The 27591-nt window shown below is 44.5% G+C and overlaps 1 protein-coding gene across 3 annotated transcripts in view; it reads left to right on the top strand.

Moving 5' to 3' along the window:
* CC2D2A (coiled-coil and C2 domain containing 2A) overlaps positions 1-27591 on the top strand; it is an 82785-nt gene that overhangs the window by 16648 nt on the left and 38546 nt on the right. The window contains exons 4-16 of one of the 3 annotated variants that reach the window (XM_054999287.1): positions 2371-2459; positions 3735-3830; positions 5575-5676; positions 6620-6808; positions 8284-8446; positions 11508-11644; positions 13513-13644; positions 14024-14233; positions 15729-15835; positions 17973-18113; positions 19435-19591; positions 21440-21675; positions 24881-25058. In XM_054999287.1, the coding sequence (XP_054855262.1) occupies positions 2371-2459; positions 3735-3830; positions 5575-5676; positions 6620-6808; positions 8284-8446; positions 11508-11644; positions 13513-13644; positions 14024-14233; positions 15729-15835; positions 17973-18113; positions 19435-19591; positions 21440-21675; positions 24881-25058 (1937 nt within the window). Of the gene's footprint in view, positions 1-2370; positions 2460-3734; positions 3831-5574; positions 5677-6619; positions 6818-8283; positions 8447-11507; positions 11645-13512; positions 13645-14023; positions 14234-15728; positions 15836-17972; positions 18114-19434; positions 19598-21439; positions 21676-24880; positions 25059-27591 lie in introns of all 3 variants that reach the window. The other 2 variants (XM_054999286.1, XM_054999285.1) reach the window with 2 other exon arrangements.

The raw sequence follows: 27591 nt of genomic DNA, 5'->3' as shown, positions 1-27591 counted from the left end.
TGTCCAGAATCAGTTGTTCTGCCTTTTAACAAGCCCTTTCCCTTGGTTTCTGCATTTGGTTAAATAGCTGTAGCCAGGGCTTTTTTTATGGAAAAAGAGGTGGTGGAACTCAGTGGGTTGCCCTCGGAGAAAATGGTCACATGGCTGGTGGCCCCGCCCCCTGATCTCCAGACAGAGGGGAGTTGAGATTGCCCTCCGCGCCGCTTGGCGGCGTGGAGGGCAATCTCAACTCCCCTCTGTCTGGAGATCAGGGGGCGGGGCCACCAGCCATGTGACCATTTTCAAGAGGTTCCGGAACTCCCTTCCACCACGTTCCTGCTGAAAAAAAGCCCTGGCTGTAGCGTCATAATCACAGTGGTTGTATTTCTGCAGTTTCTCCCAGTTTTAAAGCTGCCATAAAGTGTGCAATGGTTCTCAGGATAGTTTCAGAGATGAGAGGGGGGATCTCAGCATGTTCAGTGGTTACATCATGTCCCTAGAAACTGCTCAGACTAATATTTATTTGGGTTTCCTCCTCCGTGTCTGACAATGTGCATTTCAACATGAATCCATAGAATGGCTAACAATTGTAACAAGATATTTTCTCTCTCTTCTGAGAATTGTTCAACTGTTTCCTTATGCATTTATGTTCATTCCCACCCCCAAGAACTCTCCCTATTTTCTGGTCTTAGAAGTCCCTTGGCAAACATCTGTCATTTCCCTTTGTTTAATATTTGCAGTGTCTTGGATTTAGAACTCCCCTTTTAACTCCAAGGCTTTGGCAATTTTTAAACCTGCTAATAAGACCAGCTAAAAAGTAAATAGAAAACAGCTGCAAATAATAAGGAAATGGTGTTTTAAAAAACGTTTTAAGATTTGATATTTATCCCCATGGTAAATGTTGGAAGATGAAAACATTTTGAATTTTATTCTGTATTAGTTGTGCTGTTGTTAAGCTGTTCACAGAGGTCTCATCTTGGGATATTTTTTGTGAGCTCCTAATACTTTAGCAAAGTATTACCTTGCACAAAGACAAATGAATTATACAGACTAACAATGATACAGACTGTCGGATGAAAACCTCAATTGTAATCCTTGACTTATTTTTTAAATTAAAGGTGACAAAAATTGCCCACTTTTTTCTGTCCTTAGCTTCAAGTGCTTCATTGCATAAAGAAAGCTGCCTCTGAGCAATGTGTCTTTCATTTGTACACACCGAGTGTTCTTCAACAAAGCCATGGAGATGGATCCAGACAGCTTTTTCACTCAACCTACCCCAGCTCTGCTCCTGTCCTGTATGGTTTTTGTCCATGCCGGTCCTGTGATTGTCAGTAGGTTTTTTTTGGGGGGGGGAGTCCAAAAGGCATCCTCTCCTCCCTTTCTCAACAGCAGATAAGCTATGCAGATACAACCCGTGAAGCAGATTTTTTAATCGGAATGCAGCTTTTCTGGTTTCCATGTATCGTCCAAAGGCGGAGGGGCTCACAGCAGAGAATGTTTGGCCTAGGGCAAAGGTCCTTCCCGTAGATTGGGACTGTCAGATGAGTTGCAGCGCCCCACCTCTTTGTAGCGGCCATTTTGTTGTTGCTTTTCGAACAGTCCATGCTGCTTGTCCCCCTCTTGGAAACACACCTTAACTTGGCGAGGGGATTTGAGTGTGTCAGTGAAGCTGAGAGCAATACCGTCAGGAGTGCAGGCTCAGTCAAGAGTCTAAACTCCTAGCAGAGTCACTCGAGGCGGAATGGTCGAAGCTGAGACACCTGACTAAGATGCATCCAAGTCCTAACTTGTCTTTCCAAGTAGGGGTGTGTGGTCCAGGTTTGGCAGCTGGCTTAAAAGCCAGATGTATGCTGCTCTGTTTTAACTCAGTTAAGCTAGATCACATGCCAGAACCCTGGATTGGATCTGGGCTCCTGGACTTGTTGGGCCAGATTATCTGACTGCAGGCAGCTGCGGCAGAGGCGAAGCAGCAGCTCAAGTGAGAGGGAAGCCGCACAAATGGAACCGAGCTCAGCACCGCTGCAGGAGAGCAGCGCGAGGCTGGCAGGGCAGGGAAGGCAGAGTGGATTCCCGTCCCGTTCTGCCCCTCACCCCGGCCCGAGCTCCAGAAGAGCCCTTTCAAGCCACCCCCACTGCTGGCCACCTTTTAAACTCCTTGGCTCATCAAGCTTCTCCCCCTTGCTTCAGCAAAGGGATTTTCCATGAGATTCTCTGGTTTGAAAGAAAAGCTTGGAAGGGAGTTTTAATGTCGAACCAGAGAATCCCAAGCGAGGGAGTGGGAGTTCTGGAGTTTAAAAGGAAACAATGGAAAGTGGCACATAGAATTGGACAGGTTCTGCTCACCAGGACTGCAATATTTTGAAATTTATTAGCCGAAACTGTTCGTTGCAGGTTTGCCTCCAGTTCCTTCTACTTCCCAAGCAAGTTTTATGGAGTTTTCCATGAGGGAACGTATGCGAGAGAAGCTGAAGGCTGCACGGGTGAGATTTTCTTTCGAAAATTCTTAAAACATCTAGAACACTGGCATTGCTTCCTTAAACATCTTGCCTATGTGCCTTTTCATTTGGGGCACATTGATTAATCTGATACTTAACCACTGAGCAGAGAGACTGTAGCATAGTGGTTAGGACGTTGACCGGGGCAAGGAGATTCAGTTCAAATCCCCATTTGGCTGCTCATTTGTCTTGAACCAGCCTCTTTCTCTCAGTGTGTCTAACTTGCAAGGTTGTTGTGAGGAAAGGGGTAGATCCATGTTTGCCACATGGGAAGGCCAGGATAAAAATGCAATAGATTCTCTGGTTGTGGATTTTAATTGGCCATTACATTATTGAGTAGAAGTAATAAGTTAGTGTTCTTTAAGTTTGCTGAGGTATTTGACATAAATTAGACATTGTGCAGTCATCTTACCAAACCACAAAATTAAAATCTGAAGGACAGGAGACAGTGGCCTGGTACAGAGAACCCCTCCCCATCACTTGAGTGTGCTGGCTATACCCCCCACCTCTGCCTGATTGGCTGGTCATTTGCGGAGTGTGACCGTTCACATGGCGGCAGGGGGTGGGATCAGCATCTCATTTCTGGTCTCCTTCCTGGTGCACTGAGAGCTAAACCACACGAGACAAATTAAACGAGGATGCTCAAGTGAAGGAAAACACAATGTTAGCCAGGAAGCGTAGTTTGAATTTCACTGTCTCTACAGAGCCGGCTAGATCGCTCTTCAGAAGGTTTGTTAATTTCACCTTTACAGAGCTAGCAAAGATTGCTTCTCAGAATGTTTGTTAATTTCCTCTTTGCCTCCCGGAAAGCTCTGTCTATTATTAACAAACCCGCTGAGGAACAATCTTTGCCTGCTCTGTAGAGAGAGGTAAAATCCAGACTATGCTTCCTGGCTAATGTTGCACCTCCTTCACTTGAGTGTAATCTATCTCATGTAGTTTAGCTCTGAGCGAACACTCAGGGGAGGGATCCTGTACGAGGCTTCTGTACACAGGAGATCCATTTGGGTAGAATTCCAGGTGGGGATGGGGTGGGGTGGGGGGTGTCCAGGTCTTTCCTGATTACAACTCCTGGTATGTGGAATACACTTAGCAGCTCTCAGTATTTAATGCTAAAAACAAATGTTAACCAACCTGTTCTTTGTGATAATATAATGGATTAATCCTTGGGTTTTTCTAAAAGAAAGGTAATGCACGAGTAATAAAAAATAAGCTTCTTTCTCCCCCTCCTCCATTTCTCTTTCTTTTTGTGATGTTTAGTCTAAAGCAGAAAGTGCCTTGCGAGAAGAAGTCTCAAGTTCACGATCTCTGAAAAGTTTCAGAGAGAGGAAATCGCACGTTAGACTGGTAAATGAGGTGAGTAGCCTCCTGGAAATCCTTGCATGTTTTCCCCTTTCATGTCTGCTATTTTGCTAGTCACAGATGGATTCTCTGATAGATGGGAAGTTAATGTATTTCACTGTAGTGCCCAAGAGAGTCCAAGCTTTTTAGTGTGTATTTTGTTCAAAAAAATCCTGGTTTACAGAAATTATCTTTGGGTTTTTGAAACATTGTGCAGTACGGACTTCTGACCAGACAGCCTCCTTGTTCTTCAATAGCCTGTGTATGATAAAGTTAAAAAGATATTTCGGAACAGCTATGGGAACACACGAATACATGAAACTGTCTGATACTGAATCCGCTTTGGTCCCTCAAAGTCATTATTGTCTGCTCAGACTGGCAATAGCTCAGGTGGAGGTAGGGTTGCCCCAGGGGCCAAAGGAGGGGCTGGGGGCAGCAGGGTATTTACCACCCACGTGTGCACTTTGCATACGTGCTCCAGCACTCTCTTGTCCTGTGTTCTCTTGTCCTTCGGTGCACCTGGCGCTTCCTCCCTTGTGCTGGAAAATGATTTTCATTTTTTGCTCTGAAAATCAGTGCAAAAAATGGTGCACTGCAGCCAGTTCAGTGGGATAGGGGAGTGTGCCCACCCCCACACTTCCGCTCCCCTTGCCTCCTCTCCCCCCCCTCCGCACCGGACAGGTGAGCAGGGCCAAGGGGTGGCAGGTGGGGGTGGAGGATGGCAAGCCTGGGCAGAGGTCTTTCACATCACCTGCTGCCAGTTATTGTTTTTAATTGGAGATGCTGAGGATTAAACCTGAGTCCTTCTGCCTGCTAAGCAGATGATCTGCTGTGGAGCCCAAGCTTGTCCCCTGGATTGTGTCATTGGACACAATGACATAGGAGAGGCCGTAACAGATCTTTAGTTGGGCAGAGGTATGAATTCTATCTTATCTGAGATCAAGGAGCTAGATTATGTAATCTTGGGGGGAGGGGGGGAGTCTCTTCCATCTGCCATTAATAACTTGTCTGGATTTGCTTTTTTGTCCCTGTTTGTCCCATTTAGATCCATAGCTATTTTGTGTGTGTATTGAGTGACTTCTGGTGCTTTTATGCATTTAAAAAAAAATGAGCTATCTTCAACTCTAACTGGAAAAAACTGTTTTGTGCTTTGTCCTCAATCCCTGTGGCCTCAGAAAGCTATGAGCTGTTAAGTGGATGAGAGGCGCAGCAGGTCCCCAGGCAGGCTGCTCAGACCCCCTTCTTTAAGCAGCGCAGGGGCGGGGGCTGTTTGAGGCTCTTGCTTCAGCTGAGGGAGGGTCATGATGGAAGTCTTGCCTCCAGGGGGGCTTGAGTCTTCCCGCTGTAATGCTGAGTGCCCCTTATGCCTCCCCTTTTACAGGGCTCAGTCCCAATCAAGAGGCAGTGGGGCTGTTGCGACCGACCTTAGGCCAGCGGGCACCAATAAGCGAGTATTAACCACCAGTTGAAGACAGTATTGAAAGGGATTTCAACTGGGAGCATCTGCCCCTCCCCATTCTTAATGGTCTAAGCAGCCTGGTCTCCACTGACAAACTGGGGTGGGGCAAGGCAGCTGAACTGAGTCTCCGTACATGTCTCACAATACCTTATTTAAATTATTCCTCCTGTCTGGATGTGCTTGGTGCCTCATATATAAAAAACTTGATTTTCCTCTATACACGTATCCCTGTCCTGCCAGCCATAGTTGATAGTATAGAATTAGTTAAGGATTTAATGTTATTTTTGTGCCTGTGTGCAGTCAGGTGAAGACGAATCACGTGCCATGCAGGAGAAGGCAGCTAAGGTGCCTGCAAGAGTAAAGTTCCAGGACTCTGCCAGGAAGATGAAACAAAAATCCCAGGTGGGGGCTGATCTTGAGCAATGACCGCTTTATCTTGGCTTTGTGTTTGACTGGCTCTTCCATAAGGGGTGACGGGATAGGATTGTGAATTCAGTATGATAAGCAACCTGATGCTGTGAGAATCATAGAAGCTTGGAAGCAAATGAAACAGCACGATTACAATAAATTGCAGTTTTAAAACACAGAGGTTGTGTGGGTTTTGATGCATGTAGCTCTTTTCTTGCAAGGGTGTGTGTGTGAGAGAGAGAGAGAGAAAGGGAGGATGGGGGTAGCAGTAAGTTTACAGCTCAGAGCTGCAGCAGGATGGTGGCAGGTGACTGAATCGGCCTGATAGCTGGTGAAATATGCAGTTCCATTGAACGTTAAGATACTGCAATGAAATTGATTATATACGCACGGTTGTACATTTAAATATCATGCCAGTGTGGTGTAGTGGTTAGAATGTTGGACTAGAATTGGGAGATGGTTGTTGGGGGTTTTCCGGGCTGTATTGCCATGGTCTTGGCATTGTAGTTCCTGATGTTTCGCCAGCAGCTGTGGCTGGCATCTTCAGAGGTGTAGCACCAAAAGACAGAGATCTCTCAGTGTCACTGTCACTGTCAGTGTCACTGTGACACTGAGAGATCTCTGTCTTGTGGTGCTACACCTCTGAAGATGCCAGCCACAGCTGCTGGCGAAACGTCAGGAACTACAATGCCAAGACCACGGCAATACAGCCCGGAAAACCCACAACAACCATCGTTCTCCGGCCGTGAAAGCCTTCGACAATACATAGAATTGGGAGACTCCGGTTTGAATTCCCACTCAGCCTTGTATAAATAAAGTTTAAAAAAATAAGTTACTTAAAAACTTAAGTTAACTTAAACTTAACTTAAAAAAATAAGTTTTTTTTAAAGATGCGTTGTAGAACTGATCGTTTACGGGCTGCATCTTTTCATGTCAGATCCAAACTGGTTATCCCTCCTCTGAGGAAGCCTATAACTTCTTCACTTTCAATTTCGATCCTGAGCCAGAGGATGGAGGAGAGGAACCTCAAGAAAAGAAGAAAAGCTGCTCTGACCTGGGTGACGATGAGGAAGAAGAGCAGGAGTCCGATATTGGCCACCAGGAAGAACAAACAGAGGGGGAAACGGTACCGTTGGTAACCAAATGTGTCCCGTGATTGAGGCATGCTGTTGAGTTAGTTAATGGTATTTTGTGCTTAGCAAAACTTTGACTAGGTGATGCTTGGCTGGCAGGAAGATTCTGCTGATAACGCCCCTTATCTCAATGGCTGATGTGCCCCAACTAGCAACAGAGCCTGTTTTAAAAAAAACGGGCTCTAGAAAATGGAGAGCAGGAACACTGGGCTTTCAACTGTAGCGGCACCCTCCAGAGGGACAGGCTGCCTCGCCTGACCTTCCCGCTGCAGTGACGCCCACCCCCGGAGGCCGTATTGGCGACGACACAGTTTTTATCCTGGTGCTCCTGTGCAGGTGCACCAGGATAAAAAGTGGGTTGTCGCCAATATGGCTTGCTTTTTATAAGATGACTGATACGCCGTATCTCAATGGCTCTCACTCCATAGCTCATGGAGAGCCACATCGGCAACTACCAAAAGAGCCGCATGACTATTGAATGCCTTGAGGGCCATCTTGCCAAACATACTCCTCAGTGTGGTGGAGTAGTTCGTATATTGGATTAGAAACTGGAAGACCCAGAGTTGTTTTAATACATTATTTTATTAAAACAGAAAATAACATTGAACGGTAGAGAAAATACCAGAAGCAGAATATATAACAGAAAGTAACATTAGATAGTAAACACAACATCCAAAACAGACTATCAGGTTTGATTCCCCACTCTGCCATGAAAGCTCACTGACCTCAGATCAATCACTTACTCTCGGCCTGAGCTATCTCAAAGGGTTGTTGTGACGAAAAAATGTAGGCGAGGAGAACCTTGTAAGCTGCTTTGGAACCCTATTGGGGAGAAAGCTGAGGTATAAATTAACTAAGTAAATATACATAAAATAGATATATAACTATTAATATGAGATCTGAATAAGTCTGTTAATGATAGGACATTTTGGAGGTCTCTTGTTCATAGGATCGCTACAGGACGGAGGCGGCCTGATGGCACATAACACACACACACTAATATGAAATACATAACAGGGCTTTTTTTCTGGGAAAAGAGGTGGTGGAACTCAGGGTTGCCCTTAGAGAAAATGAACCACCTGCCAGCCACAAGCCCTACCAGGTAGTAGCCTTGATCGCTCTCCTGGAACGTGGGGCAAGTGCCACTTGGGGGAACAGTGCTCTGTAAAGCCACAGATCTCATGTCAAAAGAGCCACGCGTGGCTCCTGGACCACCGAGCGAGCATCTCCGCCTTATCCTTTCAAATGGGATATAATATCTGACTGACATTTACTTACATAGTGTACTGTGTACAGGCCTGAGAAAGTTAGACTTTTCATCTAGACTTTAATTCATATTGTGAGTCTGAGGTTTTTGCTTTATCCTATATGGAGTGGATTCAAGAAGACACATGCATATGTGAAATATAAGGTCTGTGAAATCGGAAATACTGTCTGATTTTTTTTAATGTCTGCATTTAAAACACAGAATGAAGAGGAACATCCGTTTTGTGATAAAGAGGACGATGATTTATTCATCATAGAACAGGCAGCTGCTGACTTCCTAGTGGTTCGACCGACCGAATACGAAAGCTACTCTGGACGAGTGCAGAAAGAGAGAGAACTGTTGTTCACTCCAAGCATGCTAAGAGGTTGTGGTGCATCATTTCTGCTGCTTTATTTTGTATGTTTTAGATTAGTAGTGTCCCACCTGCAACAATTCAATATTAGTGTGATGGAACTAGAGATACAGAACGAGTCCGTCCCCCCTCCCAATGATATGGAGTATGAAATAATTAGATAGAGGGAGAGGGAGAGGGAGGGAGGTAGATATGAAATAAATAAGATGCAAGCAGGTGGAGTTTATTTGAGGCATTGTTGCTCAGCACATGATGGAAAAGTGGCCGCCATTGAGCATCTTCATCTCCTGAGGACCTGTTGAAATAAGATGGATGAGTGAGTTCTGAATTCCGTGCTGAAAGCCACAGCTTCCCTGGCTCCCTTGTCCCAGAGCAGCACCAAATGCTCCCTGGAATGCTGTTCCTGGGGCTCAGGTGACATGCCCCCCCCCTCCAACAGGTAGGAAAATGGACTCCCCTTCTTGTACATGCAGATTTTTTTTTTTTTTTTTGCTGGGATCTGGCACTATGTTGTTAAGACCCTGTATGTTACCACCTTTCAAGGAATAGTATACCTAATATTGCAGTCCAAAGAACTGCAATATGTGGAAATAAGCCGCTGGTTACATCATTAAGATTTGCTTTAAAAATGTTTAGAATTAGAGGAAACTGGTAAATATGGTTATCAGCATTAGTATAATTTATACCATTCAGGGTATGTTGTGACAGCCAGCTGGTCTGATAAGAAGATCATCAGCTGTAAGCCTAAAGCACCTGAGATCTTTTTGTGCCTGGCACAGTCTAATCTGCTTAAGTGTGCTGAAGACCACCTCTGTTCCGTCTTAAGACTGTCAGAGATCAGCAGACTGGAGCTTTCATTACCTTCAGCTTTCTGACCCCCTTTTGTTTTTTGCTGAGGATCCAGTCTTTAAAAAAGTTCTGGGAAGCTCAGAAACTTTCAGTTTCATGTTTCCGGATATTCATGCTCTTACTATATATTTATATTTTAAAAACAATGTCCTATGATTATATCACATGATTCTTGATGCAGCTAATATCAAAGTCAGGATCAACAACTGAAACAAATTGAAAACATAACCTCTTGAAATATACCTATAACAGTCATTAAAATAAACTGGACATTAATTAACAGATCTCTTTCAATAGCCCCAGGTGTTATAGCGAAAACAAAAAGCCTTGGAGAGAAGGAACAAGCCCCAAACTCTGACCAACTTAACCTAAAAGCTTGGTTGAGCCCAGCACCTGAAATAACAATAACAATCAGGGGCTCTGGGTGGTGAACAACAGTTAAAATCAATAAAAACAAGAAAACAATAATTCTAAAATCAACATACAATAAACAATAATAAAATAACCAAATATATTAAGGTGCAATGGTGGGGGGAACCCCCCACCCCAAAGGTGGGAAGCCGACATGGCACTGCCCTTTTCAGCCACTGAATGCCTGGCGGAACAGCTCTGTCTTACAGCCCTGGCAGAATGATATGTCCTGCTGGGCCCGGGTTTCCATTGACAGAGCGTTCCACCAGGTTGGGGCCAGGACTGAAAAGGCCCTGGCCCTGGTTGAAGTGAAGCGGGTTTCTATTAACAGTCTCTCTAACATCTGACACATGATGAACCCGTGTCAGGAGATGTAGTGTTATCCGGGAAAGGTACTTTTAAAAGACAGAGCCAGTGGCAGGGCAAAGGCTTTGCTATACACTGGAGCTGTCTGAAGGGGCTGTGAAATGCCAGAAGGGAACCTTCAGCATGTTGTAACCTCTCCAGGTCCAAGCCCAGCTCTGGAAGGCGGCTCCAGCCCATTTCCATTCCTGGTTGCCCTCTGGTTGCAATCCCACAGCGTTTTAGACTGGAGAAGGGAAATTGACAGAGCCTTCAGGTAGGGGAAGATAAAATAGACACACCTTCTGAGGAGCAATCTCCAATGGCTCTGTCTTTTTAAACTGCCCTTCCTGGCTAACATTGCGTCTCCCTACACTTGACAAATACACACCAAGGCATCTCATGTGGAGAGACTCCTTAAGCCCACCAGGATCTTGTATCATTTAGGCAGGCCTGTAAGACAGAGATGTTCCGCCAGGCATATGGTGGAGGCTAATTTTAGTCCATCATTGCCGAGCCTTCCACCGGTCTCCCTCTACAAGGGGTATGGAGAGTCCACTCCCGCTGCTTGCCCCAAAAGGGTTACAGTATTTTATCTGTTGCTGTTTTTATGATTGGTTTTAGGTTGTATTTTAATCAATGTTGTACCTCGCCCTGAGCCCGCTTGTGGGGAAGGCGGGTTAAAAATAAAATAAATAAAATAAAATAAATAAGTAACCTGGGAACCAGGCAAATGTCAAGGTCAGGAGTTTCATAATCAAGATCCCCTTGCCAAACTAATAATAATAATAACAACAACAATAATAGTAACAAGGCACAACGTACTTATGGCCCTCCCAAGCGGTTTTCAAGTCACGAGATGAGCAGAGGTGGTTTGCCATTGCCTGCCTCTGCATAGCAACCCAGGACTTCCTTGATGGTCTCCCATCTGAGTAGTACCTGTGGCCAGCCCTGCTTGGCTTCCAAGCTGTGGCTAGTCTGAGCTATTCAAGCTGCTTTGCCAAAAAAAAAAACCCTCCCATTTTTACCAACTACACATGGCATCTCGGAGGGTGTATGCACGTTTGTATGCAGCTCTGTTTCGATTTTCCTGAGTAGGCATTGCTCATAGCAGGTTACAGAGATTTGAAATGGCCTTTTAAAAGCTACTGGCCTCTATTTTTATTGCTCTAATGCTGCTGCTGTTCGTTGGGTCGCGATTTGGATTGAGATTCACAGGACTCCTTTGCCATCTCTTCAGGGGATGTTCTCAGGCAATTCACCACTCTTTATCTGTAAAAATGGGAATAAGTACAGCTTACTTCAAACATTTAATGGGAGGGGGGCAAGATAAGCATTAGGGGTGCACCAAGATAAGAGAGGTGCCGCACAGGTTGATCTTCTTGCATTGCAAAATGAGTAATAACGAACTATTAATGAATAGCGATGAGTGATTAGTAAATGCAGATTTCAATGTGATGCTTGGTCTTAGTGCCTGCCTCTCTAAAGGTACCGGATAATATGCAGCCAAGGTACCTTGAAGATGAAGGTCTGTATACCGGAGAGCGACCGGCTGTGTCTCTGTCAAACCAAAACATTATGGAGAATAGGCTTCTCCGGCAGGAACAGGTAAGTTGCCTCTAATTTTTTTTGTTTCCTGATGAAACTACAAAAGGGAAAACTGGAAACAGTTCAGTCCGGGTGACATCTGACTTGCAGTCCCCAAATGGCTCTGTATTGTGACACTGAAAGACAAAGGTCAGCTTCACATAATATGGAAAAGACAGTCTGTGTCTTTCCATAGCAGTGTGACCGCAATTTTTCTTTGCAATGCACGTAGCAGGCTTCTGCACCTTGACGGAATCCAATACACAACAAAAAGGCACCGTGGCAACGTCAATTGATACAGCACAATACCACCACAGAAACAATGAAATCCTTAAAGTGCACTGTGCAAAGTGAACCAAATTCACTACAATTACAGTACTAACTCTTAAAGTGCACAGTGCAAAGAATGGCAATATTGCAAACAATCAACAATCGCAAATACAATAATTCATATACAATCTTTTCAATGAAAGTACATTGGCTCAAGAGAACCTTGAAGATGATGTTTACACCAATCCTTCTTCTTTTCGTTTACATGAAGAGACGTGGGATGATTGACATTTTCTGCAGTGCTCTCCTCTGCAATTTCTTCCCTAGGTGACTCCCAACGCCAGAAGAGGCCCGCATGGATGACATCTCCTGGGCGGGAGCCCCCCCCCCCGGCACTCCCAGTTTCAGAAGGGAAGGAGAATTCACAGCTGTCCACAACCACTCAACAGGACGCCAGCACTTCTCCTGTTTCGTACCCGCTTTCTCAAGAGTGTTCTATAAGCAGTTATCTATAAGCAGTTATAAGCAGTTATCTATAAGCAGTGTTCTCAAAGCAGTTGCTTTGAGCTCTGTGTACTCAAAGCATCTATAACCTCTCTTAATCCAACTGGAAACCCAGATAAGTTATGAACGTAGCTGGTTTTCCAATTGGATTAAGAGAGGTTATAGATGCTCTGTATTAAGAAAAGAAGAAGGATTGGTGTAAACGTTATCTGCAAGATTCTCTTGAGTGAATGTACTTTCATTGAAAAGATTGTAGATGAATTATTGTATTTGCTAATGTTGATTGTGTTTGCAATATTGCCATTCTTTGCACTGTGCACTTTAAGAGTTAGTACTGTAATTGTAGTGAACTGGTTCTTAGATTAAAGAGAAAGTATTGGAATAATTTTGCACGGTGCACTTTTAAGGGTTTCATTGTTTATGCACCTTGACAGCTGGCGCACTTGGGCTGCTTTTCATTTCAGCAGTTTTAGCCATTGATACCAGCATGGCCACCCTGGTATGTGAGCCAGATTTTATCGTAGGTGGGTTGTTACTTCTGTTTAGTTCTGTTCCAAGTGTTTTATTTCTAAGGTTTGGGACAGTCCTTGAGTTTTTTTGTTTAGATAACTTAATTTTGGTGTTCTGTAGAAATATCACTTGCCCTTTCTCCAGAACCCATTTAATGAAGTATATCCAAAAGAGCAATGTTTCAAAGACTGAAAAACATTATCAAAATAAATCTGTATCTGATAAAACAGTGAGGTCCAGTTTAATTAGATTATTTCTTTTTTAACAAGCATACATGTCCGTTGAATCTTGTATTATAAATATACTTTTTAAATATGCACTGATGAGAGATTCCATAGGCACTGGATGTCTAAAGCCTGTGGCAATTGTTAGAGCTTGAATTAAATAGATATAGATATAGATATTGTAGATATAACGGTACATTGCACTTAATAGCTGCACTTGCATAAGTGGTATTGTGCCCTGTGTTAAGCATCATTCTCAATGAAACATCCTTATATTCCTTTTTTCAAAAAGTACTTTGGCTGGATTTCCGCTCAGATGCGTGCAAATTAGGAATATACTTATCTTGTAGGAAATATTTCTTCATTCTCTATTGTTTGCAGGAGAAAAAATGGTTTGGCGATGACGGCAACATTTTGGCTTTGCCCAATCCAATTAAGCAATCTTGTACGCGGCCTCCAATATTCTCAGTGGAGGAAGGAAAAGAGCTAGAACTGGAGACGTGTTATAGAAAGGTGAGTTAATTGCTGTGTGACATTTCTGTTATTAGGGAGGAAGCTAGTTATAAAAGACTGTACCGTGCTCCATTTTTCAGCCCTTGGGCAAAGCCAGATGTGATGGTACCAGTTGGAACTGCAGAAGTCTGCACATTTTGTAGAGGGGGGCGGTGTCTGATATTAAAAGCACAAGGCAAGAAATTCAGAACCTTCTAGCTGCTCGTGTAATCTGTCAATAATAGCAGCATAGAAGCACAGTTGTTGTTGTTATCTAAAGACTTCTCATTTGTAATGAAACATTGAAAAGTGAATTGGTAACTCATGATTCCCAGCTCTAGCTTTCCTCGGTAAATTCGGACTCCGTCTTTCCTCTGTTGTGCTTTTGATTTTTTTTCAGGCCATGAAAATGATGCCTGCGAGTCAGTACATTGTGGGATGTGAGGACCTTGGGGGGCAGTTCCAGCTGGATGTTGATATTTCTGGGTTAATATTCACTCATCACCCCTGCTTTAGCCGTGAACATGTCTTGGCAGCTAAACTGGCTCAGCTGTATGATCAGTTCCTATCAAGAAGACAGAGAAATCTTTCCAGACTGCTTACAGATAAGGTCATTGCATTGTTTTTCCCCCTGTGACTGTAGAACATATCTTTAGAAACCTGGCAGTACAATAGAAATCCTTGTGCAGCCTTGCAAATATGTTCCATAGCATGCTTAATAAACACACACACACACACCACCTTGAAACTGGCTATGGTGAGCTCTGCCTGTGAGTTGTGAGGACATGGAATGTTCATAAAAATTCTGTAAGACTTTGGTCCTCTTCTTGTCTCCATTCATGAACTCACTGGGCAGACCAGTCAGCCCACCGGCACTCAACTTCAGAGATCCCTTCGTCTCTCAGCTTTGGATGTATTGGATTTGCTTCCTCAAGCTTTACCACAAATCTGTAAGATAACATAGGCAAAGAGCTTTAGGTAAAATGCCACCTAAATAACAAGAATTTACTAACTGCTCAGGATGAAGTTGCCGACAGTATCAATATATCGATCATTTGACAAACCCTTGGTTCTCGAGCATCAGCCCTGTTGGGCAGCTGCTGAGGTCCCAAGAGTGTCTACAGGCAACTCCTAAACTACTACAGCATTCACTGCCTGCTTTGTGTATTTATTCACGTCACTTATACCCTGCTTTTCTTCCCGATGGGGACCCAAAGTGGCTTCCATCATTCTCCTCTCGTCCATTTAGTCCTCACAACAACCCTGTGAGGTAGGCTGGGAGGAGAATGTGTGACTGGCTCAGGGTCACCCAGCAAGCTTCCATGGAAGAGTGGGGATTTGAACCTGAGCCCCCCAGATGCTAGTCCAACATTCTGACCACTACACAACTACTGGAACATTGGCTCTTTTGTTACGTGTGCCCGTGAGAGGTGGAAGCAGCACAGTTCAGTCCCCTATGAGTGGATTCTGCACTGAATTCTGTGCTGCCTCCATTCTTCTTATCCATACCAGGACCAGCTGGGAAGAGGAAGAGAGCCATTGAGTCTGGTGCTTGCGAACTTTGAGGTGGTGGAATGTTGGGAAGCCTGCATGGAAACTTGGGATTATCACACTATTTGAATCCTGGTCTGATCCTTACAAGAGTATCCATGTTCATCTGTCTGTAGCAGTAGAAAAGAGCAAGAGTCCGGTAGCACCTATAAGACTAAAAAAATTTGTGGTAGGGTGTGAGCTTTCATGAGTCACAGCTCACTTCTTCAGATACAAAAGTGAGCTGTGACTCACGAAAGCTCATAACCTACCCCAACTTTTGTTAGTCTTATAGGTGCGACTGGACTCTTGCCCTAATAAGAGTGTTTTGAATATGCATCATTTCCCTTGAGCTATAGTTTTCATTTCAGCTTCTTTGCTCAAGATGGTTTCCTGTATTAGAGAACATTTTTATTGAATAAGTCTTACAAATGCAGTTAATGAAATAACAATTATGTAGCTGACTTGAAATAACAATTATGTAGTAGGTGACTCGATAGTTCAGATTTCTGTCGAGTGTGTTCAAGTGATTCCACTATATAGATTAAAATAATTTTTCTTGTTTTATTTTTCAGCTGCATGGGCTGAGGAATGCCCTCCACACTATCTCGGGTACCAGTGAAATGGGGGTCCTTCATTCGGTTGCGCAACAGAGCATTCCTGAATATAAGCATGAAATAAGGTGAGCGGAGATTCACTGAATTATTCATTCATCTTACTTATTTTTAAGTATAGACATTTTATTCAACTTGACATTTAAGATGCTTGTTTTTATTGAGCTTGATGTTTGAGACACTTGTTTCTGTGAAGTAATTGGCTCAGCATATAAGGGTGTGAGGAAACTTGTTTTCAGTTGGATTGCATTTTTTTTTCCAAAAAAATCTGTCCCACAAGGTATTTCAAATATTTGTACTGTTGAGATGCACTTTCCATTTTATTAGTTAGTATGGAATGGACTGGATGTTTATCTCCTGTGGTCAATCTGTAGCTTTTCGTTCTGGACTAGAACTTTCTGCCCTTCGTGTTCTGGGACAGAACACCCTTTGGACATTCATGGCGTTGGACTCTGCTCATCTTAGCCTACAGGTCAAACAGGCAAGCTGCACAGTCTTTGTCCTTTAAGGACGCCAGTAATATTATCAATGAGGCTATCGAACCTTGGTCAATAATGCTAGGAAAAGTGGAGGGCAGTAGGAAAAGAGGAAGACCTAAAATGAGATAGCTTGACTCAGTAAAAGAAGCCACGCCCTCCAGTTTGCAGGATCTGAGCAAGTCTGTTAATGATAGGATGTCTGGGAGGTCTTTCCTTCATAGAGTTGCCATAGGTCAGAGGTGACTTGACGGCACATAACACACAATATTGTCAATAAGATGTTTGTGGCTGTGGTTCTGTTCACTTCCTCATGTTCGTTGTGAATGGGGGGGCCTATGCGTGGCATGCATATAGATCTTTGGCGGTGGTAGCCTTCTCCCACCGTGCAAAAGGGTGAGCTTTGCTAATTGACACTGACACAACCTATATTCATGTGAAAAATCTGCAGATGTACGGTAGAGGATCATGCGAGCCTAAACCTCACTCCAGTGTCAAGTTGTCTGTTAAGAAAACATGTTGTGAACAGGGCTGGAGACATCTTATGCCTGTGAATGCTTAGCAGCAGATTACACTGGAAGAAACAGAAAGGTGGTATTTTCTGCCATATAGATTTTAAATAGAACAGTGTTGAGGACTCTTGATCTTGTGGCGGTATCCATGGAAACTGCATCTTTGATGTTTTTGTTATATGTATTCACACGGACACACATATCCTGCTAAGAGAAAGAGAAATAGTTGCAAAGATGAACTCTTTCCGAAAAGCCGCAAGAAGCTGTTAATTTTGTTAGCATTCCAGCCCCTGTCATAGTCCTGATTTCAGTGGCATTACTTCATAGCCAAAGTATACTTCTCATGGGCTTTGTTTTCTTACCCGTGTGGTTTGCGTAATCTGTTTGTGCCTCTACACGGACGGAGCTGTGGGTACATTGGTGGTTGAATAAACTGCCCTGTTAGTTTTTAAAACTGTGAAGAAAGTAATGAGTAGCTTCTAAAATTATTACTTAATAGTGTCACCGAAGTGGGTGTTTACACACCCTGGCTAGAAGCCGGAGGATAGTTATGGGTATGAACTCTCCACAGGAACCAGTGAGATTTGCACGTATCTGTGGGCTGAAGTTACAGGCACTGACATTAACCTGTCGATAAAAATTCTTATGAGAGCTAGAGAGTTCTAAGGAAGAAAAAATAATTGCCAACCATCTGCTAAGAATTAGAGGACGTAGATCTGAGCAACCACGTCCTGACGTCTTCAAAGAAGGGCCAAGCTTAACAGGGTGATGTCTTCCAATGCCTTGTTTTTCTTCGTCGGTGCAGCTGTGATGGGCTCTGAGCAGAGCATGGTGGGAGGGGTACTGATCATTTTCTCTCTTGGACATCCATTCAGTCAAAATTATGCACGTACCCACAGTTGCCTGTATCGTTTTTCTTTGGTGGGAGGAGGAGACCAGGTCTGTAATCCTCCATTTCTCCTACATAACAAAAAGCATCTGGGATGAGAAGCTCTTTTAACAGCCAAATGACTGTCAGAGAGATGGTAAAGCTATCCCATTTCTTCCAGTCAAATGTGGAACCCTTCACCCCTACTTTGGCCTTAAAATTCAATTGGACTTAAAGTATGGGAGTCATTATTAATCTTCTGCAACGTTATCATTTGGACTTTGATACTGTACGCTCTCTGTGCTCTGTTCCTTCCCTCTGTGGTGCATGATTGTGTCTGCGCACACAGGCAAACACGAAAACTTCGGGATGCTGAGCAAGAAAGAGATCGAGTGTTGCTGAAGGCCATTGTCAAAGTATGGAAGGAAATCAAATCCCTGCGTGACTTCCAGAAGTTTACTAATACCTCCCTGAAGCTCTCCTTGAGAAAGTAAGCTTTGACAGGTATTTCATTATTAAATGTGACTCTAGCATGAGGTCAGCATTCTCAGTTCAGAAAGGAGCTTCCATGACTGAATGCTGCTCTGTGTAGATTAAAAAAAAACCTCCTTGTGTAGAAAACTAGCATGGCGAGGAAAAGGTTAAGCTGTGACCACTTCTTTCATAGAATCATAGGGTTGGAAGGGACCTCTAGGGTCATCTAGACCCCCTGCACAATGCAGAAAATTAACAAATATCTCTCCCTTCCACACCAAATCACCCTAACTCCATGCCCAGAGGACGGCAAAACACTGTCAGGATCCCTAGCCAAACTGGCCTGAGGAAAATTGCTACCTGATCCCCAAGGTGGCAATTGGCTTTACCTTGGACATGTAATAAGGGGCCATGAGAACTAAGCACTGATGTGACCCTTCCTGCCTTCCCTCTCATAATCTGCCCAGGTTCACAGAATCAGTATTGCTGTCAGACAGCCATCTGGAATCTCTGCATAAAAACCTCCAAAGAAGGAGAGCCCTTCACCTCCCTAGGAAACCTGTTCCACGGAGGGACTGCTCTGTCAGGAAGTTCTTCCTAATGTTTAGCTGAAAACTCTTTTGATTTAATTTCAACCTGTTGGTTTTAGACCGGCCTTCTGGGGCAGCGGAAAACAATTCTGTGCCATCCTCTATATGACAGCCCTTCACGTATGTGAAGATGGTTATCTTATCACCTCTCAGTCATCTCTTCTCCAGGCTAAACATACCGAGCTCCTTCAACCTTTCCTCATAGGTCTCCAGACCCCTCTCCATGTTTGTTGCCCTTCTCTGGACACGCTCCAGCTTGTCTATCTCTCTCTGACACTTAGTTTGCAGAAAGAACTTGTTGTAAGAAGGGCGCACACAAAGTATGAAGCCCCTCCTGCAGTCAGTAGCTTTGCAGCCTAGACATAAGTTTGTTACTGACTCTAAGCTCCAGAAGTGCCTGCCTGAATCAACTTTCCCTCTTCTTGCTCTTCCCAGTTTAAGTGGACGTCCTGCTAAAGACAGTCCCACCAATAAAGCAGCCCTGTGTATCTGCAGCTATATCGTTCATTTGCACTACTTGCAATGAGGTCTGGGGGTAGATGATTTCAGCATTTGAATGCATGTTCATATCATCTACACTCATCTACAGTCATGGTTCTTTCTATGGCATAGATCAGTGTGTTTATGCATATTTAGAAATAGTACAAAATGTCTGTAAACCTGGAAGATCAAGCTTTAGGAAAGAGACATTCTGTATTAGGTAGACGCATAAGGTATAGTACACTCATAAATGAATTGTTGTTAAAGGGAAGAAGTTGATAAGCGGACGGATGAGAAGGCTTATGAGGCAGAAATTCAGGCTGAAATAGCTGAATTGGTGGAAGAATACATGGAGGAATATGAAAAGAAAATGCAAGACTACAAAACTGAACTTCAGGAATGGAAGTCTTGGAAGAGAGCTAAGGTTTGGGTGAAGATCCTCTCATATTTGAAATTGTGTGTTGGTCACATCCCAGCTTGACTAAGATTGAGGGTGGCAGTGTAGAGTGGATAGTTTCAGGTGGGTAGCCATGTTGGTCTGTCGTAGAAAAGCAAGATGTGGGTCCAGTAGCACCTTAAAGACCAACTAGATTTCCAGAGCATGAACTTTCAAGATTCAGAGTTCCCTTCATCAGATATGAAGGGAGCTTTGACCCTTGAAAGTTCATACCCTGGAAATCTCGTTGGTCTTAAAGGTGCTGCTGGACCTGAATCTTGAACAATATAGAGTGGAGCAATAGTGGCAAATCACTGGGAGGCAGGCACTGTGTTCAGAGTCCAGTAGTATCCTGGCTATTAGGATGGTGGGGGGGGGGTGGTTTCTGAAGCATGTTGAGGTGGTTCTCTGTTACTTCATTACAGTCATCCAGGAGTGGGACATTAGGGGTACAAATTCCAGATCCTTAGATCATCTTGGGAGCCCTAGGAGCTGGGCAAGATGTCATGGAAGGGGAGGAACAATCATAGGTTTGGAAGGGACCTCAAGGGTCATCTAGTTCAACTCCGTGCACAATATATCTGTTTAATCAAGGTCTTGTGTGTTTTCTTCTGAATGTTATAAAAGTCCAAACAAGTTTTTTTTTAATGCATTGCCATGATGGCCTTTAGCAGAAAGGTTAGGACTGAGACTGGTTCTCTAACTGTAGCCTTCATATATCTATTCCGTAGGGTTGCCAACTCTAACTTGACAAATTTCTGGAAATTTGGGGAAGGTGGATTTTGATGAGGGGAAGTAACTCCACAAAGATGTAATTTCATAGAGTCCACCTTCCAAAGCAGCCATTTTCTCCAGTGGAACTGATCTTTGTAGTCTGGAGATCAGCTGCAATTCTGGGGAAACTCCAGGTCCCACCTGGAGATTGGCATCTCTGGCATGGATGGTGGTGGGAGAGGAAACCTTGAATGATCAGCCTGGGGACTCTGGAAGAGGCAGAAAGCTGCCATGTAGTAGTGGGGGGCCTTGCTCCCTTAGCTCTGTCAAAACTGGCCCACCTAGCAGTCAGTAGCCCTTTCTGCCAAAAGCAAAGTATGAAAAGCTGGCCCTTGTATAAAATTGAAACTGGCTTTTTCCTCAGGAGTTTTTAACTAGAGAAGGAGGGCATAGGCAGATGAAGTTTGGAGAATAATCATTTTGTCTAAAGCCACCTAGTGAGTTCATAGCTGAGAAGAGATTTGAATTGGGTGCCTCCTGGCTCCAAACTCATACTCTTTACCTACTGGGCTGCACATGGAGTGAGTCTTTACAGGCGGTTTTGAAGATGAAAGGGCTGCAGAATGCCAATTTTTGGTACCTTCCTTTTTTTTCTTTTTTAAGGATACTAAAAACAAAAGTGCGAAGCAATTATTTTGGAATTTCAAGGGAATGTAGTGAACTGAACTCGGCTCAGTCCCTGTCTCCGTTTAAAAAATAAATACCAAATCTGGCCTTCATTGAAGAATGTAGGCTTTTGTGTGTTATTGCTCTTGACAGCATGTGTATATATAGAAGGAAGAGGCCAGATGTGAAGGACTAAAGACTGTAATTCTTGGCTTTTCATTTTTCATTCAATGGTACACATTTACCTCAAAAGCAATGACATACTAGAACTTTCCTTGGATATTTAGCATTTTTGAATGTCTTGCATCACTTCCAGTTTTTCAGAAATAGCTAAACTTATCAATAAAATAAAAAGTATTGTTAAAAAAAAGAAATAGCTAACACCAAGCTAAATCCACATTTTTTTCCTGTGACCTTTTTTTGTGTATATGAAAAAATGGATTTTTGTGTATGCAGAAGTCCAAGAAGAAGAAGAAGAAACGCTCCAGTCCAGATACAGAGGATGAAGCGGAAGAGCCTGAATGTGTCGAAGAGCCTGTGAAACCCATTCCTCCCCCGGCAGTTGACGGGCTGCAGGTGGAGCAGCAGGTTCGGGGAAAAGCTGCCGACATTCGGCGGAGACCAGGAGAGCCAGTTTTAATTCCTGAGCTAAGCATAACAGGGAACGTCACTCCAACTGAGCTTTGTCCGAGGTGAGCTTCGACGGCAGTATTTCGTTCAATTTAACTGAAAACCTTTGCTGCTTCATTTATTTAGATTTCAATTCATGTATCTTTGTGGGTTCTGAGTATGTAACTCTTAATGTAACGTTACATTACAGACTGCATCTTAAATCACTTCGGTAACGTTTGGAATGAAGAGTCTCTCTACATGAGATGAATTACCCAAGGACGCTCAAGTGAAGGGAGACGCAATGTTAGCCGGAAAGCCAAGTTTTAAAAGACAGATCGGAAGGCTTTGTCAGTTCCACTTCTCTAGAGGTGGCAAAGATCCCTCCATAGAGGGTTTGTTTATTTCGTCTTCACTTCCCAGAAGGGAAGGCGAAATTGACAGAGCAGGAAATAAACAAACCCTCTGAGGAGCAATCTTTGCTGGCTCTAGAGAAGTGGAACTGACAAAGCCTTCCGATCTGTCTTTTAAAACTTGGCTTTCCAGCTAACATTGCGTCTCCCTTCACTTGAGCAATCTGGTGTAATTCGTCTCGTGTAGAGAGACTCTAAATGATCACATGTTGGTGTCATTTCTTACAATAGCATCACACACACACACGTCACCATTTCCTTCTTCTCCTGCATGATTTCAATGCTAATTGATTGCTTGGGAAGTGGATATTTGGGAAAGAAAACTGCACCTGCAGTTGGTTGTGGCCATGTAAGCACTTTTCAGTAGCGCTAAGCCCTAAATCTCAGGGGGCTTGAGTCTCTTGCAATGCATTACGTGAGTACCAAAATGCATTTTAAGTGAGAAAAATTATAAAACAACTGCGTTTTCTCTGTTCCCCCCTCTCTTTTGCCCTGAATTGGGCAGCTTTTAAGGCTCTGAAGCTACAGCAGTGGTGCCCAACACTCCAGTGAAGGAGCGAAGAAAGCGTGTCCAGGGATCTTGCCAATGGCCAAAGCTGGAATGCCATTCTGGGGCCTGTTTGGTTATCAGGCCGAGGAGTTCAGACGGGCGGCATTGTGGAGGCAAAAGGGCTGATTGGATAGCAGCTGTTTTAGTTTTTACACTGCCCACCCCTTTCAGATGAGTGTGCAATTTAGGTCTGGGATTTGGGGGGGAAAGCCAGATTTTTGTCGATTGGGCAAAATTTGGCTTTTCTGGATCACATTAGAGAATCCCAGATCTAAGTCAGGTACCCAAAATTTTAAACCCAAATAAATTTGGGTTAATTTGAATAAATCCAGGAATTGCTCATTCCTTTTCCTTTGCTGTTTCCATGCAAAGAAGCAGCAGTTCCTGCCTTTTTGGAGGGAGGGGAGGGGAGGGTCGTTTTGGAACCAAACCACCACCACATTTGCAGGGAAGCTACTCCTGACTGTCCTGCAAAGACCCCCCCCCCCCAAATTTCGTGAATGTTGGACCCTAGGAGCAATTCTGTGGCCCCTCAAAGGAGATGCCCCAGCAACTCTCCATTATTCTCCATGGAGAAACTATCTTGGGGCCGTCCAGGGGCCGTATTAGGCCGTGTCAAAGGAGTTGGGTTAGAGAAGAAAGGGTTGGCGTTCTGTCTGATGTGGTGAGCAGTGCTGTTGACTTTTATCTCTGGTGTACAGAGATGACCAGATAAAAAGAGAGGATTCTTCCTGAGTTGCTTCTCCTGCTTCTGTACTCATATATAAAGTTGCAACGATTTCCGCCAATTCCCCCCTGAGGACTTGGCAGAGCCCCCCCCAAAGATGCTGGTACTCAGTCCCAGTGAGTACCACCCCCCACCACCCCACCACACACACACAGCCCTGGGCATAACAGTATAATGCTTTTGTCATTCCACCCACTGTGTAAGACGGAACTGTTCAGGAGTTCATTTTTATAAAAAGAATAGGGCTGTTTTATAACAAAACAGTTCAGGAAGGTACTTTTATAAAGGGAACAGGACTGTGCGGTACTGCTGCATACAGCACACTCACCGTCTCTCAATGCATCGTTTTTTACTGAGGTAGAAAACCTAAGGTATCATTTTCTGCATTGTGTAATATATGCCACTGCTTTATGCTTTGCTTTAGATTTTTGTAATCCTAGTCCCATCGCATTGCTTATTTGATGCCTCATCCCATTAATTGCTTTGACCACGTAATCCTCCTTGAGTCTCAGTGAGAAAGGCTGGCGATAAGCAGAGTAAGGAAATAACGCTGGAGATGACCAAACAGTTGTGAGGATGGCTAGAATGCACATGGAGGGGGGGAACCTAAGACAGATCCAGTCAGGCGTGGGCTGTAGCCAGTTTGAAGACCTGATGAAGATGGTGGCGAAAGAGAAATTATTTCACCACCACCAATGCTGTTCAGGACCATTCGAGGGTGCTTTTCCAGATATTTATTTATTTTCTTTGGATTTCTATTCCGCCTTCCCCATGAAGGGCTCAGGGCAGATTACAGCATATTAAAACACATTGAAATTAATTTATACAGTTAAAACCATAAATAGATTGTTAATAGTATAGTATAGTATAGTATAGTATAGTATAGTATAGTATAGTATAGTATAGTATAGTATAGTATAGTATAGTATAGTATAGTATAGTATAGTATAGTATAGTATAGTATAGTATATACATTCCGATGGTGGCAATCAATAGTAGCAGAAACAACTTGACACAATAAGTTGGTGGACAACCTTAGTAGGAAGGGATTCAGATTTGATACTTCTCCATTTTTCAGCTGCTGGAGGCCAGGCCTGACCTCTTACAGGCCAGGTGAAATGATAACACATCCTGCCGGGCCCTGGTCTCAGTGGGCAGAGAGTTCCACCAGGCTGGGGCCAGGACCGAGAATGCCCTGGCTCTGGTTGAGGTCAGGCAGGCCTCCCTGGGGCCAGGGACCACCAATAGATGTTTCTCTCCCGATCGGAGCGTCCTCTGGGGCACATATAGGGAGAGGCAGTCTTGCAGATACGCTGGTCCCAGTCCGCATAGGGCATAGGTAGTGAATGAGAGTCTTGAATGGAACATCTCTAGGTGTTTGTCTAGAATCCGTCGTGGAGCACTGTAATATGTTTGCCAAGTTCTACATATGCACGTATTCATTTGTCTCCATTCTGACTTGGGAATCCCATGTGAACGCAGGACATTCCCTTTGCATTCTCTCCCTCCTCGTTCTTTGTATTGCTTTTCAATTGTTGTATGTGAATAAACACCTTTTTTTTTTTCAAAGTACATATGAATTTTAATCTGTTTTGCAGGGCTGAAATTTCAAGACGTGAAGATGTGAAGAAACGATCCCTGTTTTTAAAAGTCCTTTTCAACTCCAAAGAAGTGTCCAGGACAATTTCCCGGCAATTAAGCGTAGAGTTTCGGATTCACTTTGGACAGATTTTCAACTTGCAGATATTCAACTGGCCAGAGAGTTTGAAATTGCAGGTAGGCTGGAGTTCTTTTTCAGGTACTGCCAAGCAGAGTCACAGCCTCAAGCTGTGAGTGGGCCCACCATAGACGCCTGGTGCTCAGGTTGGACACTCAAGCTCAGTGCAGTTCTTTGAACTGTGAGTCACCACGCCATCCATTTTCACCTGTCCAGGACATGCCTAGGTTCCTACAATTTGCATCAGCATTGTCTTCTTCCTTTGTGAGGTGCTCCGGGCCAAATATCTCGTCCTCTTTCTTTTCCTGAAGGCTATATGATTATAGAGTGAACTTTGGGAACTGCACTGTGTAGTTGGGTAGTCCAGTAGGATAATCTGCTCAAGAAAAATCAAAGCCTGGGGTAGGAGGAAATGGAGACCAAGGATGGGTTCACTTCTTATGTGTTTGCTCAGTTGCACATGCAGATGCCAGTTTGATGTAGTGGTTAAGAGAGGCAGGACTCTAATCTGGAGAACTGGGTTTGATTCCCCACCCCTCTGCTTGAAGCCAGCTGGGTGACTTTAGGTCAGTCACAGCTCTCTCAGAGCTCTCTCATCCCCACCCACCTCACAGGGTGATTGTTGTGGGGATAATAATGGCATATTTTGCAAACCGCTCTGAGTGGGTGTTAAGTTGTCCTGAAGGGCGGTATATAAGTCAAATGTTATTATATTATTCTTATGTGGTTTGCTGATCAGACTTGGGGTAAAGCAGTGATACAGGTGTCTGGGGGTGGCAGCCCCACACCCTGCACTTACCTACTCCAGAGGAGCCTCCAGCAGAGGGTAGCCTCACCCGGGCACCACAAAGGCAGGCTGCTCAGTCAGGGGCTGCGGGGAAAGGAGCAAAGGCAACATCACGCCCCGAGGTGACGCAGTAGCAGTCTCAGAGCCTTGCAGGCCCTGCGCGTGACTCAGAAGAGAGGCAGGGCTCAGGCGGTAGGCTGCAGCTGACAACAGGCCAGAGGAGTAGGCCAGCAGCACCTGGGGGGGGCTTCTTGGGGCCTGAGCAGGCAGGCCACGCAGCCTCTTAAAACCTCTGAGGAGGGTGGGGCAGGAGAAGGGAAGGCCCAGCCAGGGAAGCCATTGGCCCAGATTCCCTTCACTCATCTTGGGCCCACCCCTAAAGAGTGGGTATTGGGGGAGACCAGGGTCAGCCCAACCCCAGACAAGCCTTTATTAGGCCAGCCCAGAGAGGGGCAGGGAGGAAGGGCCAGAATGCTTCCAATATGTCCATGGAGAGCAGGAGGGCTTGGGAGAGAGGGACCAGGGTGCAACGGACATCAACCCCCCACCCCCACCCCCATCTCTTGAGGGTCATCTGATGCCACGGCTTGGGGAAAGAGATGCTGCAGATTGCTGCAATCCCAGGCTCCACCCCAGCTGTGGAAGGGTCTGACAACAGGGTACAGCTAACAAACTGTAGAGGGTCCAGGGCGCCCTTCTTTGTAGGATGTCTGAGGACTCTCCGCTTGCGCACTTTGCACACCTTTTTCTCTCTTCCCTTTCCCAAAACCTTGCACATGTGGTTCTCTTTCCCTTACATAATTTGGGACCTTGGTTCATTCCACAGCCTTTATGGGACAGGCCCCTGGTCTACCCATAGGCCGTGCTCTAGTTTTCTCATAGCTAGTGAAACTGTGCCTGGACTGCACCACTTTAGATGTCAGGTGGGGCTTACAGGAGGAATTGCTTCTCCGTGGACAAGAATTTACCACTGCATGGAAAAACCAGCATGTCAGGCTACAGTTGAACCTTGCTCACTGACATCTGATTTTCCCTGTGGAGAGAATATTATTGGATGTAGGTGGATTCAGAATATGAAACCTTGGCTTGCAGTCTGAAGTGATACTGTGGTATATTTATTGTATATAGGTATGTATGTAATGGAACAGTCTGATCCTCCACGGATATCTGTGAGATTTAGTTTGGTCTTATTGGGTGGAGCTCTTGTTTTCAGTTTTCTAGTTTTGTATGTCAGCTGAAGTTGTTGGTTGTTGTTGTTGTCTCTTTGCAAATAAATGGCTGATGTTTTGAGCCGGCTTATCTCTGCTGAATGGACTTGAGAATGAGTGCCTGAGTGAGCACTCTGACCGGGGAACCCACAGCCAACGGGGGTCACTACAGATACAGTCCAGACACAGATTGTAACTCCTGGGCCTGAGCAGTTGAATAGCACCCTAAGGTGTTTGCAGAGGGTCTCGTTCCTCCGTTGAGGCTGCATTGCTGTCTCTGTACTTGTTTGGCCCCTTCCCAGTATTTCCCCTTCCCAGTAAAGTTTGTTGTTCTCTCATATCTGTGCCATTGTGTGGCATCGGTTGAAAAAGAAGCACAAAGTGCTTGTTCCTGATTTTCTTTGAAGATCCCCAACAAGGTCATCTGTGTTCATGTTTGAGCCCACAAACCAAATGCTTCTGTTCTCTGTTAGCAGGGCTTCAACGTGAAGAAGAAACATTCTTCTGCCTCCTACAGATCTTACATCTTAATAGGGAGAGGGCAGTGCCTTCCCACAATCCTTAGCTGTTGAAGGGTTTCCTGTGTGTGAGGTGCTG

Source organism: Eublepharis macularius, chromosome 15, assembly GCF_028583425.1.
Source record: "Eublepharis macularius isolate TG4126 chromosome 15, MPM_Emac_v1.0, whole genome shotgun sequence".
NCBI lineage: Eukaryota > Metazoa > Chordata > Lepidosauria > Squamata > Eublepharidae > Eublepharis > Eublepharis macularius.
The sequence above is the reverse complement of the archived record's forward strand: the minus strand, read 5'-3'. Positions and strand labels throughout refer to the sequence as shown.